Source organism: Pelophylax lessonae, assembly GCF_965119305.1.
Source record: "Pelophylax lessonae genome assembly, chromosome: 3".
Lineage (NCBI taxonomy): Eukaryota > Metazoa > Chordata > Amphibia > Anura > Ranidae > Pelophylax > Pelophylax lessonae.
In genome coordinates, this window is record NC_138770.1 from 117211296 (window position 1) to 117229669 (window position 18374).

At 43.6% G+C, this 18374-nt stretch overlaps 1 protein-coding gene across 3 annotated transcripts in view; it reads left to right on the forward strand.

The window, feature by feature from the left end:
* Positions 1-18374, forward strand: part of ITSN2 (intersectin 2) — a 392176-nt gene that overhangs the window by 176916 nt on the left and 196886 nt on the right. For all 3 annotated transcript variants that reach the window (XM_082251747.1, XM_082251748.1, XM_082251746.1), the window contains exons 10-13: positions 5487-5624; positions 7945-8024; positions 9285-9547; positions 10672-10821. In XM_082251747.1, the coding sequence (XP_082107873.1) occupies positions 5487-5624; positions 7945-8024; positions 9285-9547; positions 10672-10821 (631 nt within the window). The remainder of the gene's footprint in view (positions 1-5486; positions 5625-7944; positions 8025-9284; positions 9548-10671; positions 10822-18374) is intronic.

The window sequence follows — 18374 nt, forward strand, 5'->3', positions numbered from 1 at the left end:
AGTGAACTGATTTTCCTGACTTACTCTATAATTTCTAAATTCAGCTGGAGTAACCCAGTACTAGTAGCTCTAGTAATGCCTGCAGGGTAATGTAAAACAGTCATCAAACTTCCCCCTATTCCTAGCAGCACCTACTTATCATTAAGCCAGCCATACATGGTTCGATATTGGGCCAGTCGATCCATGTATGGGCAGGGTGGTTGTACAGAAGTTGATATACTGGTTGACTTCTGTGCAACCACCCTGTCAAATTTGTGTTGCTCCATCAGCATTGCCAGCTATTGCCGGCAGCGCTGATCACTGTATTCTGCAGGCAGGGAAGTTTCCCTGTTGTCTGAATACAATAGCTCAGCAGGGAGGATTCCCATTCATGGTGGATGGGGGAATCAAGTCTTTCTTTTTTTGTTTTTCTTTCGTTTAACTGGTTAAATGAAAAAAATGACTCATCTATGGCAAGCCTTAGTTTGCTCCCCCACTGTGCCATTCAGCTACTGGGAGAGAAGGAAGAAAAGCCTTTTTAAACTCCAACTTCTTAGAGCTTCGGCTCTTCCTACCTCGTGACAGGGCTGGGCCAATCACCAACAGCATTGCAAGTCACATGCTCCGCGATACCCACAAGTTTTGATTAGGGACTTTGTGCCTGAAGCTGAACAGAGCAGTGGGAGGAGGGAGGTAAAGGAAAGGTAAGTGCTGCTAGAAAGCCAGGTAGGTAGAGTGAAGTGTCACTTTAGATACATGTAAAGCAAAATAGTGAGACCTGTTTTATTAAAGCTCTTTGATTTACTGAAATAGACTGAACAGGTCACAGAGAATATCATTGGCACACTACTGTCCCCCATCTGTGGTCTCCACTATACAAACTCCTCCCGGCATCACACACAAGTATTTCTACATATCCGAGAACGGCTTCTGTTTGTTCAAGTAAGCAGCAATAAAAGGCAAGCCCCAGTCATGAGAGCGGATGTGAGCAGGCAAAGTCACATACCCTAGAAGATGTGATTAGAAACAAAGGAAGGAAGACAGGCTGTGTTTAGGGAAATCCTTGGCTGTTTTCTGCAGAGCTATGTACAAATAACAGAACTTTTATCTGGATAGAGAGATGCTCAGCGACAAAACACGGCCAGCTAATCAGGAGGATTTTCTAGCAAGAAAATAAAAAAAAGGAGAGAACTGGAAAGCTAAAGTTTAATATATAGAGGGGCTTTTTGCTACATGCAGATTTATACAAGCCTCTCTTGAACCTTGGGATATTTAATATAAAAATGTTCCACATCCTGCATGTTATGGTCTTTCTTAGTTTAGATTCCTGCATGCTGGTAGGTGGTTAGCTTGTCTCCTCTTTCTTAGCAGGGAGTCAGTATGGCTTCTCCACAAGTCACTTTATGGGCTCCTAGTGATGGACATTCATTTCAGATGCTGCATTTCCCTACAAAATGCATGAGTTTTAATGGCAGACGCAGCATTTCACAAGAAAAAGCTGAGATAGAAAAAGCCCGTAGTGTATGTGCTCCTGGGGTGGCAGCCCAGGGGTGCCTTAATTTCTCACTGGTGAGGGGCAGCTCGCTGTGAGTTTTTTCGGCACCTTGGTCACTGCACTATGCACACCTTTTTCGCACCTGCCTCTTGGGACAGGCCTTTTGGCTTGCACCAGAGGAATTTTTTATTCCGGCTGGAAGGCCTGCCTTGGTTCCTCACATGGCACCATTGCACTTTCCCCCACTTCCTCTTCCCCACGTCTTTGTATTGTCTGTCTTTTTCTTTGGAGTCCGTCACCTGCACTATCACCTTTGTTTTCTTTATTGCACGACTGGAGGGTGTGGGTCCTCGGGCCCTGCCTTGAGTCTTGGGAGGGGGTGGATATGGTCTTTTGGCTTAGTTCGCCCTCTCCCATGGGGTCTCTCTTCGGGGGAGCTCCACTTAGTACTTGGGGTGGGCTGTTTCGGCAGTCCCCCTGAAGAACGGGGTCAGTTTGGTTTCGGCCGACTGACCACAAGTACCTTAAATCCCTGTCAGGAGTCTTGCGTCCCGGGGGATCGAGGTTTCGGGTCCTACCTCTTCGGAGGGAAGACCATACGTTTTCGCACACCCTGTGCTTTTTTGTGTTCTCACTTTGTGTGTGTGCACTTTTTTATGCATCGGGTGGAGTCTTTTGAGTGTGTTTCACACGCTACGGGCTTTAAAAAAAAAAAAAAAATTTCACAAGAAAAAGCTGCTTTTGACTGCTTTGTCTGTTGTTTAAATACACCTCAATAGGACCTGCTCCGTTCAAAGAAATTTAGCACGATGCAAAGCAGGTCAAACGCAGTCTCTGAACCGCCTTGTGTACTGTTCAGGTAAAGTCTTAAGTGGGGTACACACGATAAAGAAAATCGGAAGAAAAATTCCGTATGAGGCACGATCGTTAGATTTTCATATAGGGCTTTCCCAACTTTAGACATCAAATTCAGACTTTGCAAAAGAAAATTTCCGAAGGGGCAAATTCCAACATTTTTCTCATACATGAACAGAAGGAACAACTTTCCTTTTAATGTGACACATTATGAGAAACTTACCTTAGAACGAAGCTCTCCGGGGTTCGCAGACTCCGGCTACATGAGTGACCGGGGGTGTGATAAAGTCACTCCTGCGCATGCGTGTGGGAGCCGCTGTTTTCGGCACGGGCTCCGAAGGTCCGGCTCCTTCAGAGCGCATTCAACGATGATGTCGTCAGCTGCATGCACTCTGAATATCTCCAAAACTGTGCAAGTTTAGGAGATATTTACAGTACCTACATGTAAGCCTTATTATAGACTTGTCTGTAGGTAACAGTGGTGGTACAGAGTTTACTACCACTTTAAAGTGTTACTAAACAGACAGTAAAATCAGTCTGTATATGCAGTAAAGCATGCTTGTTATATTTACTGTGGAACCTAAGGGGTTAATCATCTGCATTGTGTAAAAAGGCTGTTTGTCTTCTCTGATCCTACCCTTCTTCCACAGTCCCCTAACCATCCCCTGATAAAACGGAGTCTTGGGGGCAAGCTGCACATGCGCAGTTTGGTGTGTATTGCTAAATTGATTTATTTTTTTTCTTCTTGGGAGGGTGCATGTGATCAGCACAGGGCCAATCAGCACTGTCCAGACAGGGTGTCAGTGGTCCTGCAGCCTCATAGGTCAATCAGGGGAAGAATAAAAACTCCTCCTTCAAGCTTTAAACAGTGCTCGGCCGGACACTGATAGAAGTCACAAGACTCTGCTATATATTGCTGATGAGAAAAGTTAAAAAAGAAGGGAGAGGGAATACACCGGATCACCACAAATGTAACACCCTGATATAACAGGGACGGTCAAATGACCTGCGCTACAGTCTCTCCCATCTCAGAAAAAAGCTGGGCAGTCATCAACCAAGAAATAAATATGAAAAAAGGAGGGGAAGGTGAAATCAGAGTCACCCATAAGAAGGCTGAATGTGAACACACGGAGATTATGAAACCTAGCTTTATTAAATCAATAATAAAAAAAAAACTGACCACCAAGGGCTGTAATTGCAGCCAAGAAAATTAGAACCAGGCAATGTCTAATCAGGGGGGAGATAATCAGCAGCTGCTCATGCATTACCCAAAACCATTCGGGCAACATTCATTCGGAAAGGATAGGTAATAGTACGCTGAGTGATGCTGAGTGATACCTTTAACACTTACTACCTTATCGCTGATTTAGATACATTGTTGCCTAAATGTGAAGCCTATAGCCTCCGCTACACCCGTAACCACACATGAACCATGCATTCCTTATGACATTCTCATACAGTTTGAAGACGAATTAATGAACTTCTACTCAGTACTTACATTCCATTATTTGGTACTATTACCTATCCTTTCCGAATGAATGTTGCCTGCATGGTTTTGGGTAATGCATGAGCAGCTGCTGGTTATCTCCCCCCTGATTAGACAACGTTGTCTGGGTTGCAATTGCAGCCCTTGGTGCTCAGTTTGTTGTTTTTTTATTATTGATTTAATAAAGCTACGTTTCATATTCCCCGTGTGTTCACATTCAGCCTTCTTTCTGGTGACACTGCATCTTGCAGATTTCACCTCCCTCCCCTTTTTTTCTGATGAGAAAAGGTATTTAGCAGTTTATATTTACTAAAATAATTGCATTTCTATGTTCTGTGTACTGAACTGTGGGATACCAGATATAGTGAATGCAGAGTCCTGGGTTTAGGAACACTGTAAATTGTCATCACTTGGCATGCTTACATGATATAACTTTTTTTTTTTTTCCCCCCGCTCGTCATGCTGTCATACTGGGGGCATTTTTTAGTGCATGGAAGTATGCCACATTTCAAAAGTGTACGTGGCACAGCCATATTTTTTTTTTTTTCTTATGCAATCTCTGCTTTCTTTTTTGCAGTGCTGCACAATGGTTGTGCTTACTGTTCCTTTCCTATATGCAAGTCTTTAATAAAAACAATAAAAAGAATGTTCTCCTTTTGTGGCCGATAGATGTGGGCTAATTTACTAAAGGAGTTGATAATGTGCACCCAGTAAATTGTTTGACTATACACTTCATGCGAAAGGGTATTTTCTGTTTACTTCTTTGATTGGCATATGATTGCGCATTAAAAGTGAACAGAAATTTAGCTTTTCTTTTGATTGGGTAATTAAAGTGAATATTCTAGGTATTTTATTGTATAATGTGAGTCTAAAAAATGTGACATGCTGGTATAATTAAATGTGTATTCACTGATTATCTCTATGCTGTCCCTTTCTGGACTAAGACACAGGGGCTGCACTTGCAGGCTATCTTAAAATTAGTGATCGGTCCCCTCCAGCTCCTTGTAATGGCAGCCGACCGGCTTCTCAGGTGCATCGGTTGTCATTACAAGACAACCGACCGTCGGCTATAGACGCCAGTACCGGGGTGATGCCTCTAGCTGCAGGTATCACTCCGGTACAGCACTTTACCGAAATATCGGTAACCTCAGGGGCCGATTCCGATATATCGGGGAAAGTGCAGATTGGTCCTCAATATATCGGCTTTGCCGATATTCGGTCGATCCCTACTTAAAATGCTAGTTGGCTAGCTGCCTATGACTTGTCAACAACTTTACCACTCTCCATATCTGCACATTATTAGCAACCTTTCACCCTCCTGCACCCCTACCACCCTGTTTATATAACAGGAATAAAATAGAATGCAAGGTACCTCAGAGTATAGGAAGCGTGCGACTCCCTCCCCTTCCAAAACAACTGGTACTTGGTGATTGACAGCTGATCCTCCCAGTGTTGTCATAAGGTGGTGCAGAGAGTACTTGTGTGAGCACCAAGGGATCCTTCTCTTCAATATCAGTGGCTGGGCAAAGTGGTGGCGCAAAAGGAAGGTGAGTATGGAGTGCCGCAGTTACTTACACAGTGAAAGTACACATTTACTCTGATACTGTTTATACTCAGAATTTGTAATATTATGAAATAGAATATAATTGCCTTTTTTTCCCCTTCTGGTAGGTCTCTTGCAGATATTGATCGAGATGGGAAACTAAAAGCAGATGAGTTTGTGTTGGCTATGCATCTAACTGACATGGCAAAATCTGGCCAGCCTCTCCCACTAACTCTGCCCCTAGACCTAGTGCCCCCTACATTCCGGTATGTTCTTCTTTGTATATTATTAAAATAGTGAGAAGCTGTTTTTAAGGGGCATTAACCCCTCTTATTTGTCGTCCTTATGCAATCTCTTCTAGTTCATTTGCAACTACAGTTTTATGGATATATTATACCAGTGCCCGTTTTGAATTCAGGTCAATAAAGCTTCCAGTGTGGTTTGATTTTTGTGTAGGTATAGTTACATCTTTGCTCTGTCACAAGACAGCAAGTGGTCTCTCCTGCAGTTTATCTGTAGTGTTCAGACTCTGGTAACGGAACTCCAGCACAGCACAAAGCCCTGATAAGATGGGAACCGCTTCCTTTTAAATGATGCCAACTGCTTCTGTGCAGATGCAGCAGAGTCAGGACATAAAGAATAGGGCAGGCAGTACACGGCTCTAACTACATGGGCTGTACTGGGTGTATGAGAAGGGCAAGGTAAGTACACTAGCAGCTAATAATACAAAGCTATAGCTACATGTGCTGTACAGGGTGTATGAGAGCAAGTTAGGTACACTAGCAGCTAATCCACAGCTGTACTTATGTGAGCTGTACTGAGTGTATAAGGTGGGAAAAAAGTACACTAGTAGTTACTACACAACTATACCTACATGGGCCGTATCGGGGGGTATGAGAAGGGCAAGGTAAGTACAGTAGCAGCTAATACAGAGCTGTAACTACATGGGCTATACTGGATGTATAGGAAGGACAAGGTAGGTACACTAGCAGCTAATACACAGCTGTAACTATGTGAGCTGTACTGGGAGTATGAGGAAAACCAGGTAATACACAGTGATATCTAGCTACCTTGTAGTATGACTTATGTATACTCCTTCAAACGTTTTGCTTGCCCCTGTAGGCATATTTGCAAAATATTTTCATGCTTAGTAATGTAAATTCCTCTATTGTTTCAGCAGAGAATAGACAAAAGGGACATGTAACCTTTTCTTAAGAGGGAACAAGTGGAATACAAGTACTCCAGATGTACTTGGTAACTGGTAGAGGAGCTGGGTAATGTGCCTCTGCTCTGGGGCCCCTTTATCTTAGCCGTCTTGAAGCACTCGTGTTACTGTGGTGCCGGCACTTTCAAGCCTACCAGCGCAATTGCGCTATCTGCAGTTTAAATGTTAAACATCAAACTCTGTATAGTCACCTTTACAATACACAGTACATTAGAAGATAACATGCGACCTGTTGTAAAAATTAGCTGCCTCCCCTCTATTCATTAGGTTTGAGATTAATATTATACTGTATATGCTCCATTGTATATTTTTGACAGTTGTCCATATGGGTTCTGTCATGCCAATGTACACATTTAATAAATACCAGAGTTTTAGTTTAAAGTGCAGTTTTAAGTAAAATGGTGATTTAAATGGGCCTTTTTCATGTAGCTGCATCTCCTGCAGAGGCCTGCATACGATGGGCAGGCCATCAAACTCTGTGGGAGCCACAGGCAGAGGTTTAGTCTTGAAAAGAACACTGGATGTGCTTTGGGTGGCCAAGAAAGAACTGATGGCACAGGTATTAAGAAGTATTTGCATGTTTTGAGGAGTGAAAAAAGGTATTGCTTCACTTTAAAGCGTAACTCCACTTTTGTTGAAAAAAACATTCCTCTCTGGGTGATCTCTGTACATTGCAAGGATTATAACAAACTTTGTTGCAGATTCCTACCTTTTCTTATTCTGAAGAAATCACTGTTTGTTCCTCTGTGATGAGTGGGTCTAATCGGAGTGGTTTCATAATTATCACGCAGCTGTGGCAGATGCAGAGCACTAATGTGACAAGCTCCTGGGCCTGCATCCCTTTAGACGTGTTCCTATTGGGAGTATCCCACCAAAAAATGACATTTTTATTGCAGGGGATGCCAGAAATCTGGTTTTCATCTTAGGCAGACTTCTGGGAATATCAGTGAGCCGATCACACAAGAAGGAAATTATGTTTCTGGGGGGTGGTCAGTATACATTGTGTGTACAGAACAGATCCAGGTTGCCATATTGCATTGCATTTTCAGAAAATTACAAGGGCTGCAGATTGAAAAGGAAAGGTCATTTTTAATACCATTAAATTACAATATGATTTGTGTCACAGTTGTATATGTTTTGATGATGTTGTATTTGAAATCACTACTTGCAGCTTCCGTTCATGATTAATCGGTAAGCTGCAGGTAGGGTATGTCTATTCGTATTACATAGGAAACGAATATTTTACAGTGAATATCTTATTTGATCAGCTTACCCAGCTTGCAATTGCATTTCTTTGTGTATATCCTACAGCAGATATTGATGTTTGCAAAGTCTTATTTATTTGGTTTTATCTCCTTTAGTGGTTCTGATCCCATTAATGGAACACTGCCCACCTACCATAGGATGCAGGAAGAGGATCCCCCTCAGAAGAAGACAGCAGGTGAATCCAGATAACTTTTTAACTCCTTTCTATGGCTATTCATGTCTTCAGGCATAATTACTTTATAGATACAATGATAGGTAATGTTTGTGCATGTGGACTGTAGCATCTGGCTTAGCAAGGACTAGTGTAACAAGATGACAACTCACCTTGTTGTTGTAGATCATCTGAAATAATAGGTGTGAACAGTCCATGTTCTCTAGTCACGTCATAAATCGCAAAGTGAAAGCAATCGGTGCATCCACCATACAGATTAAATCTTACTTTGTCCTCCTGGATAAAAGCAGCTTAAAATTAATTATTCCATGTGAAAAAAAAACACAAAATGACTATTCAGGTGCAAATAGTGTGAACAAGACTCTAATGGTTTGAAACACGCCATTTGCGCTTTTTCTTTTGTATGAAATGAACCATTCCTAGTATTTTTTTTTTCACGGGCAACAGTTAACTGAGGTTTTGTCTGTGGTGAATGTGCTGATTTCTTTTACTTTTTGTGAGGGCCAGTACTCTGGAAGGCCAGAATTTTGCTGTATTTTTACATCATGTGTACATAGCTTTGGTCTTTAGGCACAGATTGGGGGGAAGGGCCAATCACAGCAGCCCTTTACCATGTGATCAACTGTGTCCAATCACAGCTGATCATGTGTAAACAGACTTGCAGGTTATTAGCAGTCCTTTACTCATGCGCTGTGTCTGTGTGAGGAGAGGAGAGCCGATAACTGGCAAGGCTGTCAGCACATTGTTTACTCTTGAGTGCTGCCCTTTATTAGCGAAAGAAAAAAATTACTTGTAATGTTATAAAAAACTAAGAATAACTTTTTTGTTTCAAAATGTAGCAAAAAAAAAAAAAAAAACAGTTGTGATTAAATATCACCAAAAGAAAGTTCTAGTTGTCTCAAAAAGATAAGAATGTCATATGGGTAGTGTGTTGCATGACCGCGCAATTGTCATTCAAAGTGTGAGAGCAGTAAAAGTGGAAAAAATACCATGGGCAGTAAGGGTGTGAAAGTGCCCAGTATTGAAGTGGTTAATAGTCTCTGCTGAAATATCTAATGGTACCCAACAGTCTGGTCTACTTGCTGTGTTTCTTCTTGTACATCTGACTCTGTATGTGTTAACTAAGCTTCTTGCAGACTAGGCCTTGGATGGTATGGGTGTGTTTTTTGGCCATTAACCAAAGAATCAAGTTTTTGTCTTTATCATTGTACATACACTTCAGCATGGTTCATATAATAAAATGTCCGTGGTTTAATTTTAAAGTGTCCTTTGAAGACAAGAGGAAGGAGAACATGGAACGGGGTAACCAGGAGCTAGAGAAGAGGCGTCAAGTCCTGCTTGAGCAGCAACAGAGGGAGGCTGAACGAAAGGCTCAGAAAGAAAGAGAAGAACAGGAGCGCAGAGAGAGAGAGCGGCAAGAGCAGGAGCGCAAGAAGCAGCTGGAGATGGAGAGGCGCCTGGAGAGACAGCGTGAGCTGGAGAGGCAGAGGGAGGAGGAGAAGAGGAAAGAGATTGAGAGGAGAGAGGTCAGTGCTCTATCGGTTTGGACTTTTATTATCAGATCCTTCTGATGCCTTTCATCATATGAAAGGGAGAATCTAATTGGTGCTGTGTTTTTTTTTTTTTTTAATTCAGGTTCTTAAAGGGGTTGTAAACTATTTATTTTTAAATTTGAACCTACAGGTAAGCTTATAATAAAGCTTACCTATAGGTACAAGGAATAGCTTCTAAATGTGTACCATTTAGGAGATATTCTCTAACTCTGCAGCCGGTGAAGTTTCCGGCGCATGTGCACTGCGCTCTGAAAGATTGGCATACCGAACATGCTATCCTTCAGAGCACTGTGCTGAGATCGTGGCTCCCTTGTACATGCACGGGAGTGACGCCATCTTGGCACGGCCATTCAAATAGCGGTGATCCCGGACGGAAGGTCGGGTGAAAGTGGGAAGCCAGGTCAGCGGTGACAGCACACATTATCTTGCAGAGAGAATTTAAAAAAAAAATCATCCTTTGCTGCCGCTTTAATGTTTTTAGGAGTACAGACCCTCAGCAGATTTCCAATATTTATCCATAACCCCAAACCTACCCTTTCCCCCTCTCCCCTTCTTCACCAGCAACATCACCAGTCCTGCTAGGTATCAATATGATTTCAAAAGAGGTTAGTAGCTTGATGTTACTTTACTTATGGATACTTAGGAAAAGAACTGATGAAATAAATGTATATGTTTTTGATCATACTTGTAAAGCAAATTTAAAAATACACAAGCTAGTTACAACTTGTGATTTTTTTTTCTGTTGCTTTTGTGCAATCAAAACATAGAATGGAGGTACAGATATTAACAATGTTTCTTAAATGTCATCTGGCATATTGTTTTCAGAGAATTCTGTTTTTAATAACAGATGTAGCCCCATTTTGTCATCACTTGGTTGCCATAACTCAAGGTGAATGGTTAACATCCCCCTCTCAGTTTAGAACACCTGGTGTACACTCCTGCTGTACAGTCTGTATCCTTATACTGGTGGATCACAAGAACTCATTAATGACCCCCTACATACCATCATTACTAAACTTAATACTTGATGGATGCAGATGGAGTATAGAAATATGTCCTCTAATAATTTGAGCTGAGTGTTGCAAATGTTCCTGCAGGCTGCAAAACAAGAGCTGGAACGACAAAGGCAGCAAGAATTGGAGAGGATTCGCCGTCAAGAGCTGTTTAACCAGAGAAACCGAGAACAAGAGGAAATAATCAGGCTAAAGTCTAAGAAGAAGAGTTTACAGTTAGAACTGGAAGCACTGGTGAGAAATTTGGAAGATTATATCGGCTTAAATTTTGTGTTCCTGTAATTTATGCAAAATGTGCAAATGCCGTCAGTTTATGCAGCGATATATATATATATATATATATATATATATATATATATATATATATATAGTATATCCGGAAAGTATTCACAGCGCTTCACTTTTTCCACATTTTCTTTTTAATGTTACAGCCTTATTCCAAAATGGATGAAATTCAATATTTGTCTTTCGTTCATCTACGGACACAGCGCTTCATAAATCATAACTACTGGGTTATATTGCCTCCTCCAGGAGTAGGACTAGGCAGAACAAAAAACACCTGGCTGCGCCCATGGGACGTCCTTAGCTGTTATATAACCCCCCTCTCTGCTCTAGGTAATCAGTTTTATTCTGTCTAGTCAGGATTAAGGACCTAGGCTCCCGGCTGGGATCTCTGGTCTTAGCAATTTTCTCCTTCCTTACATCTTTTTTGTTTTCTCTCGGGAGATCTACAATCAACTGCCGGGCTGGGCGACGGGCTAGATAATCTAGATCCAATGTTTCCCCCCAGCCAGCAAGGGCATGCAGACCACAGCTACGAGCTAGGTTGGCCGTGAAATAGCCTCACGGACAGAAACTTGCCCGCGAGTTAAACCTCTCGCTGGGTCACATTTGACCAGGCTTGGGTCTGAGTCTCAGTGGTCCCTTGGCCAACAGCTCCCCTACTTCGGTGGCGAGGAGTTCTTTCTGGAGCATTATCTACACCATGGAAGGGTAAGTACAGTTCCCCCTTTCCCCTTTTGGTGGTTTTCTTTGGGGTGGATGTTCTGTCTTTAGGACCGGGAGCTAAATCTTCCTGCTCCGTAAATTTCAGAAACCATATTTCTTTGATCTCATATTTATTAGAACAAGCCAAATTGATAAAAATAAACCTCAATCAGTACAATATTGTAAAGAACAAAGAAACAATGATCTATATAAAGGATGGGATAACAAGAACTCACTTTTTAAGCTCTCTCGGGGTGATGGTGAGAGATTGAGAAGAACATGTCTTGCTGCCTTGCTGTATCTTCTCAAAATGGTGGCTTATACACTTCTTGTAGAACTTCTACCCATAATGCTCTGGTTTCTAACAACTTTTTTAAACTTATTCTGAGTTAACAATATTGCAGAACAACTAAAGCTATACCAAAAAAGGACAGTATATGGCGCCTGCACATAACTAACTTTTATGAATCAAGAAAACCCAACATGTTATTTTAAATAACCTAAACATAAGTATACTCAATAAAAGTCTGGTGGACAGAACAGTGGACACGGGTAACCTTCAGGGATGGTCGGACCAGCCTGCAGGTTCCTTGCTCCCGTCCTTCAATCCCTCACTGAGCCGGGCTTTCCCCATTCCCATTCCTCCCTGTCTGGACCTAGAGTCTGATGGGGGTCCCAGGGGAGAGAATACAGCAGAGACCCCTGGGGTTTCCCCCGCTATCCCCACTCTGTAAAGTTCTTTGGATAGTCCGTGTCCTGCCCTGGTAGTTTCGAGGGGTCCCAGTGTAGGAGACCCCTAGGTGCATGCCCTGCTGTTTTTCAGTGTGTGTGTAGTGCAGGGGGGTCCCAGTGCAGAGCCCGGTGCAGAGTACACAGCAGAGTATCCCCTAAAAGTGTGTCCTACCTTCAGGAGGGGGTCCCCTTGCAGAGGGTGCAGGAAAGATCCTGGCAGCATGCTTCAGTGTTTGTAGCTGATGGTCGCCATTTTCCCTTTGTCTGGGAGATGCCTGAGACAACTGAAGCCTTGTGGGGATGCCAAAGCTCCTCCTCTTCCTCCTCAGTTTCCTCTTCCTGTGCCTGGTACAGGGATAGCGTCTATGATGATGCTGGGTTTGAATTCTTGGTGCTCCTCTGGTGGGTAGGGCGAGTCTTTGAGGAACCCGGGTATTTATCTGCTGATAGGTACTCTGCGCCTTAAGGGGATTGTTTAGTGGTGCTAAAGATCGTTTTTGTACTGCAAGGTCTTCCTTTCCTTATGGAGCCTCAGGGTCACATCTTCCCCACTGACCCCCTCATGGAGGTGGCAGGCCCCTCGAATCCCCAGCTTTCCATGGTTGCACTGACGGCGGTCCTGCAGTCCTTGGTGTCCTGGATGGAAGTGGCGTGTGGGCAAAGGCCCAGGAGGAAGCGTCCCCCGCCTTTCCCTGCTCATGCTGTCTCATCCGATTCTTATGCCGTTGTGGAGGCTGCCCGTCCAGGTGGATTTAATATCACACCCCTCGATCCATCCATTAGTGAGGATGATTCCTCCATGGTCGCAGCAGCGAATGAAAAAGTGCTGGTAGACGCACTTATCACTGCAGTGCGTTAGACTTTAAAAATGGAGGATTCGGCTGATGTTTCCACGGGCGTGGCTGTGTCGTTTGGTACGCATAATTCGCATCGTACTCAAAGGGGTTTCCTTATGTGCCTTACTTTGACAGGTTTTCCTGTAAGAAATTTGAACAACCAAAATTACCCTTTGTGTTCCCCAAACGTTTTTCTGTACGTTACTCTTTTAAGGAGTCACTTTGAAAAAACGTGGGCTAGTCTACCAGTGGTGGACACTCCTGTTTCCAGATTGAATAAAGCAACCATGATCCCAGTAGAGGAATCCCCATCCTTTAACCACTTAAGCCCCGGAAGATTTTACCCCCTTCCTGACCAAGGGGTATTTTGCGATTCGGCACTGTGTGACTTTAACAGGCAATTGCGCAGTCGTGCAACGCTGAACCTAAACAAATTTGACATCCTTTTTTCCCCCCCACAAACAGAGCTTTCTTTTGATGGTATTTGATCACCTGTGCGATTTTTACTTTTTACGCTATAAACAAAAAAAGAGCGTAAATTTTGCAAAAATAACAATATTTTTCACATTTTTTTTATATGAAATTCCCCCCAAAAAAATGTAAAAATCAAAATTTTTTAACATTTTTGGCCAATTTGTTTTCTGCTACATATGTTTTGTAAAAAAAATTGCAGAAAGCGTATTTTGATTGGTTTGCGCAAAAGTTATTGCGTTTACTATCTAAGGGAAAGATTTCTGTCATTTTTGGTGTTTTTTTTTTAACGCGTAATGGCGGCGATCTGCGATTTTTTTTTTTTTTTTTTTTTGCGGTACTGCGACATTGCAGCGGGCAGATTGGACCCTTGACTGACATTTTTGACACTTTTGGGGTTACCAGTGACATTACTGCAGTAATCCGTGCTATACATATGCACTGTTACTGCAAAATGACACTGGCAGGGAACGGGTTAACTTTATTGGGGGAAGGAGGAGTTAAGTGTGTCCCTAGGGGCGTGCTTTTTACTGTGATTGGACATGGCTACTTGTGTAGGAACAGTGATCAACGGTCCTACATAGTAGAACCGTATGATCACCATTCCTACACAGGGGAGAATGACAGGCGGCTTGTTTACATCAGCCGCCTGCCTTTCTCCCTTCACGGAGGACGATCGCAAGTGACCGGCGGACATCGGGTCCGCCGGTCACACGCACTGACTTCCCAGGGAATGAGCCGGGGCAGGCGCGTGCCTCCGCAGGCGCGCGCCCGCCCGCTATTGGCTCGCAAGGAAGTGACAGGCTAGTGACGTATATATACGTCACTTTGCCTGGCCGGGGCTGACCGCCGCCGTATATAATCGTGCGGCGGTCGGCAACCCGGTTAAGGATGAACAGTGGAAACAGGATGCACCTGAGCTCACTTTTGAGTGTCATGGCAAAGGCTATGAATACTTCTGTACTTTTGTTTTGTTTTGTTTTGTTTTTTTTTTCCTTTTTTATTTTTAATAAATTTTCAAAAATTTGAAACAAACTTCTTTCACATTGTCATCATGGGGTATTGTTTGTAGACTTTTGAGGAAAATAATACATTTTATCAATTTTGGAATAAGGCTGTAACATAACAAAATGTGGAAAAAGTGAAGTGCTTTGAATACTTTCTGGATGAACTGTATATTGTACATTCACATCAGTAACTGCCCTTAAGGAGCTTTCAATCTAAGACCTCCAACTCACATTCATACATATACATAGTAGGGCCATTTTAAACCGTAACCAATTAACCTACCAGCATGTCTTTGGAGTGTGGAAGGAAACTGGAGTACCTGGAGGAAACCCACGCAGGCACAGGGAGAACAGGCAAACAAGTGTCCTGTACCTGTAATAAAAAAAATTGCTTGAGACCCAAGACACTTAGTATAATGGTCTTCATTCTCTTTAATGGAATGCCTAAATACATTTTCTCTAGCGCTCATTGACAGACGTAGTCCTCGGTGATACACCACCTTCGGGTTATGTTGCCTCCACAGGAGCAGGACTAGACAGGAAATTTAAAAAGCTCTGGCCACACCCCAGGGGCAGTCCCAGAGGGTATATCCTCTCTCTCTCTGCCTCAGCAAATCAGTTGTGGCAGTCCAGGAAACCTTAAAACTTGAGGCTTTACCGGCAGAGGCAACTGAAACAGAGATTCCTTTTGGTACTAATAAGCCCATCAAGACGATGAAGGCTTTTCCTGTACCTAAATGTTTCGGTAATCAGATTAAAGGAGAATGGGAGCATTCTAAGCGTACCTTTACTATTTCCAAGCGTATTGCTAGACGCTATCCGTTTGAGGAATCCATCATTAAGAAATGGACGGTACCACCAGTCGTGGATCCGCCTATTTCCAGGCTGAATAAAGCCACGGTTATTCCAGTGGAGGACACTTCGTCCTTTAAGGATCGGGTGGATCGAAAGATGGAAGCAGAGTCCCGCACCATCTTCTCTCTGATAGGGTCAGCTTTTAGACCAGTAATTGTTATTGGTCCAGTTTCCCAGACACTTACGGAATGGGCGAAAATGGTACGCCAAGATCTTAGGGGAAAAGATATTCCCCAGGAGACATCTGATTTGATGGAACAGATTATACAAGGGCTACAGTTTATCTGTGACGCAGCCTTGGACACTACTCCCTTATTAGGGCATGCATCTAAGACAGCGGTGATCCTCAGACGTGTGCTGTGGTTAAAATGCTGGTCAGCTGACCTAGGTTCCAAGAAGACCTTGACAAATCTCCCCTTTCAGGGGAATCGTCTATTTGGGGCCAACCTAGATGAAATCATTAAGGATGCCACTGGGGGCAAGAGCACTTTTTTGCCACAGGCTGCTAAAGCTAAGGGACCTCGAAACAAGCGAGGACCTTTCTTTACTGCCCATAAAGGGCGCCCGGCTGGTACTAGCGGGAAAGGCAAGACTCCTCCAGGAGGGTTCAAGAAGGGCTGGTCGGACAAGCAAAGGACCAACCCAGCCAAACCCGAAGCAAAGGAGTACACAGCCTGAAGGTGCGCCCCCACCCGGTTTCAGGGTGGGGGGACGTTTTCACCGGTATTCAGGACATTAGATCGAGCATCAACCACTACTACCGGTGCGATTCTTCCCTTCCAACATTTAAGTACTACAGGAAGCGGTAATTACCGTTCCCTGAATAGATCTTTTCCTTTACCTTTTCCTAAGATTAGTCCCGATATCTCACAGGAATCGGATCTGGTTGACCAGATAGGCCAAGTAGCCTCTAGTCGGGTGACTTCGGTCCCTGAGGTTCAACCAGAAAAGATCACCTTGCCTGATAACTATCAGGTATCTGATAAATGTGTGGGAACAGAAAACGACCAGACTTTCTCGGATGGTCGGGGCCAGATACCTCTAGGGACGCCTGGTTCAGATCCAATCAGCGCCAGTGGTCCTAGAAATTCTAGGCTGGCCTCCTCAAGCCGGCCTGGCCGACTTGGACATGTTAGTCGTAGACGTTCCGTGGGAACTTCGTCTCAGGGAGTGTCTGTGGTCTCAAGGACCAATTTACCATCATGCTTTACAGTCGCTGGGTTTAATGGCCTGGCCATTGAGACCCAAGTACTGAAGGACAGAGGTTTGTCAGCTTCAGTCATTCCTACCCTTATTAAAGCAAGGAAAGCGACTTCCAACAAAGTCTATTATCACACATGGAAAACTTATATTGCGTGGTGCGAATCTTTAGGATTTCCTCCACGTACCTATTCGGTGTCTCGAATATTGGCCTTTTTGCAACAAGGGGTTGAGCAGAAGCTAGCCTTGAGCACCATCAAGGGTCAAGTTTCAGCATTAGCAATCTTCTTTCAGAAGCCTTTAGCTACCAAATCCTTGGTGCGGAATTTCATCCAGGGGGTGCGGCACCTGGCTCCTCCAGTCCGCGCGCCCTTACCGCCTTGGGATCTTAATTTGGTTTTGTCGGTTCTACAGAAACCTCCTTTTGAAGACATCAGGGAGATTCCCTTGCTTACTTTATCCCAGAAAGTGGCCTTCTTGGTGGCTATTACTTCTGCTCGCAGGGTGTCAGAACTGGCTGCATTATCATGCCAGTCCCCATACCTAGTGATTCATAGGGATAAGGTAGTACTTCATCCTAAGCCATCTTTTCTTCCCAAGGTGGTTTCAGATTTTCATCTGAATGAAGATATTGTACTACCTTCCTTGTGTCCTCAGCCCAAGCATCATCGGGAACATGCGTTGCATTCCTTAGATGTGGTTCGGGCAATCAGGGTATACCTGAAAGCTACGGAATCATTCCGTAAGACGGATTCACTTTTTGTCATCACGGATGGCCCCAGAAAGGGTTTGCCTGCATCTGCCGCGACCATTGCCAAATGGATTAGACAAACGGTGGTACAGGCTTATTCTATTAAGGGTCAGAGTCCTCCGTTCCCTGTTAGGGCGCACTCCACTCGAGCGCTCAGTACTTCCTGGGCCTTTCGCCATCAGGCGTCAGTGGTCCAGGTATGTAAGGCGGCCACCTGGTCGTCAGTACATACTTTTACAAAATTCTATAAAATTGATGTGACGGCATCGGCGGATGCCTCATTTGGCCGCAAGGTTTTGCAGGCCGCAATTTGAGGAGACCGGTGGTCTACCTCGAGGGTTTTTTTCTGTTTGAAAAAAAAAAAAAAAAAATTGTTTTCTTTTTTTTTGTTGAGTCTCATCATTAAGGATGAGCATTGTAAACTTCTAGTTGGCACCGGTTGGGCCTTCTAGATTGGGATTTGATTTCTATTTTCCCACCCCTCAGTTGTGATACTGCTCTGGGACGTCCCGAAGGTGGTGTATCACCGAGGACTACGTCTGTCAATGAGCGCTAGAGAAAAATGGATTTTTGTAAAATCTTACCGTAAAATCCTTTTCTCTTAGCTCATTGACAGACGTAGTCCCCGCCCCTCTGTTTTTTTGAGTTGGGTTAAAATCTCTAAAGACTGCTTTTTCACATAACTGATTTGCTGAGGCAGAGAGAGAGAGGATATACCCTCTGGGACTGCCCCTGGGGTGTGGCCAGAGCTTTTTAATTTCCTGTCTAGTCCTGCTCCTGTGGAGGCAACATAACCCGAAGGTGGTGTATCACCGAGGACTACGTCTGTCAATGAGCTAAGAGAAAAGGATTTTACGGTAAGATTTTACAAAAATCCATTTTTTTGTGGTTGTACATGGAGTGGGGGGTATACGCTTTGTTTGTATTTCCCAACATCTGGTATTCACA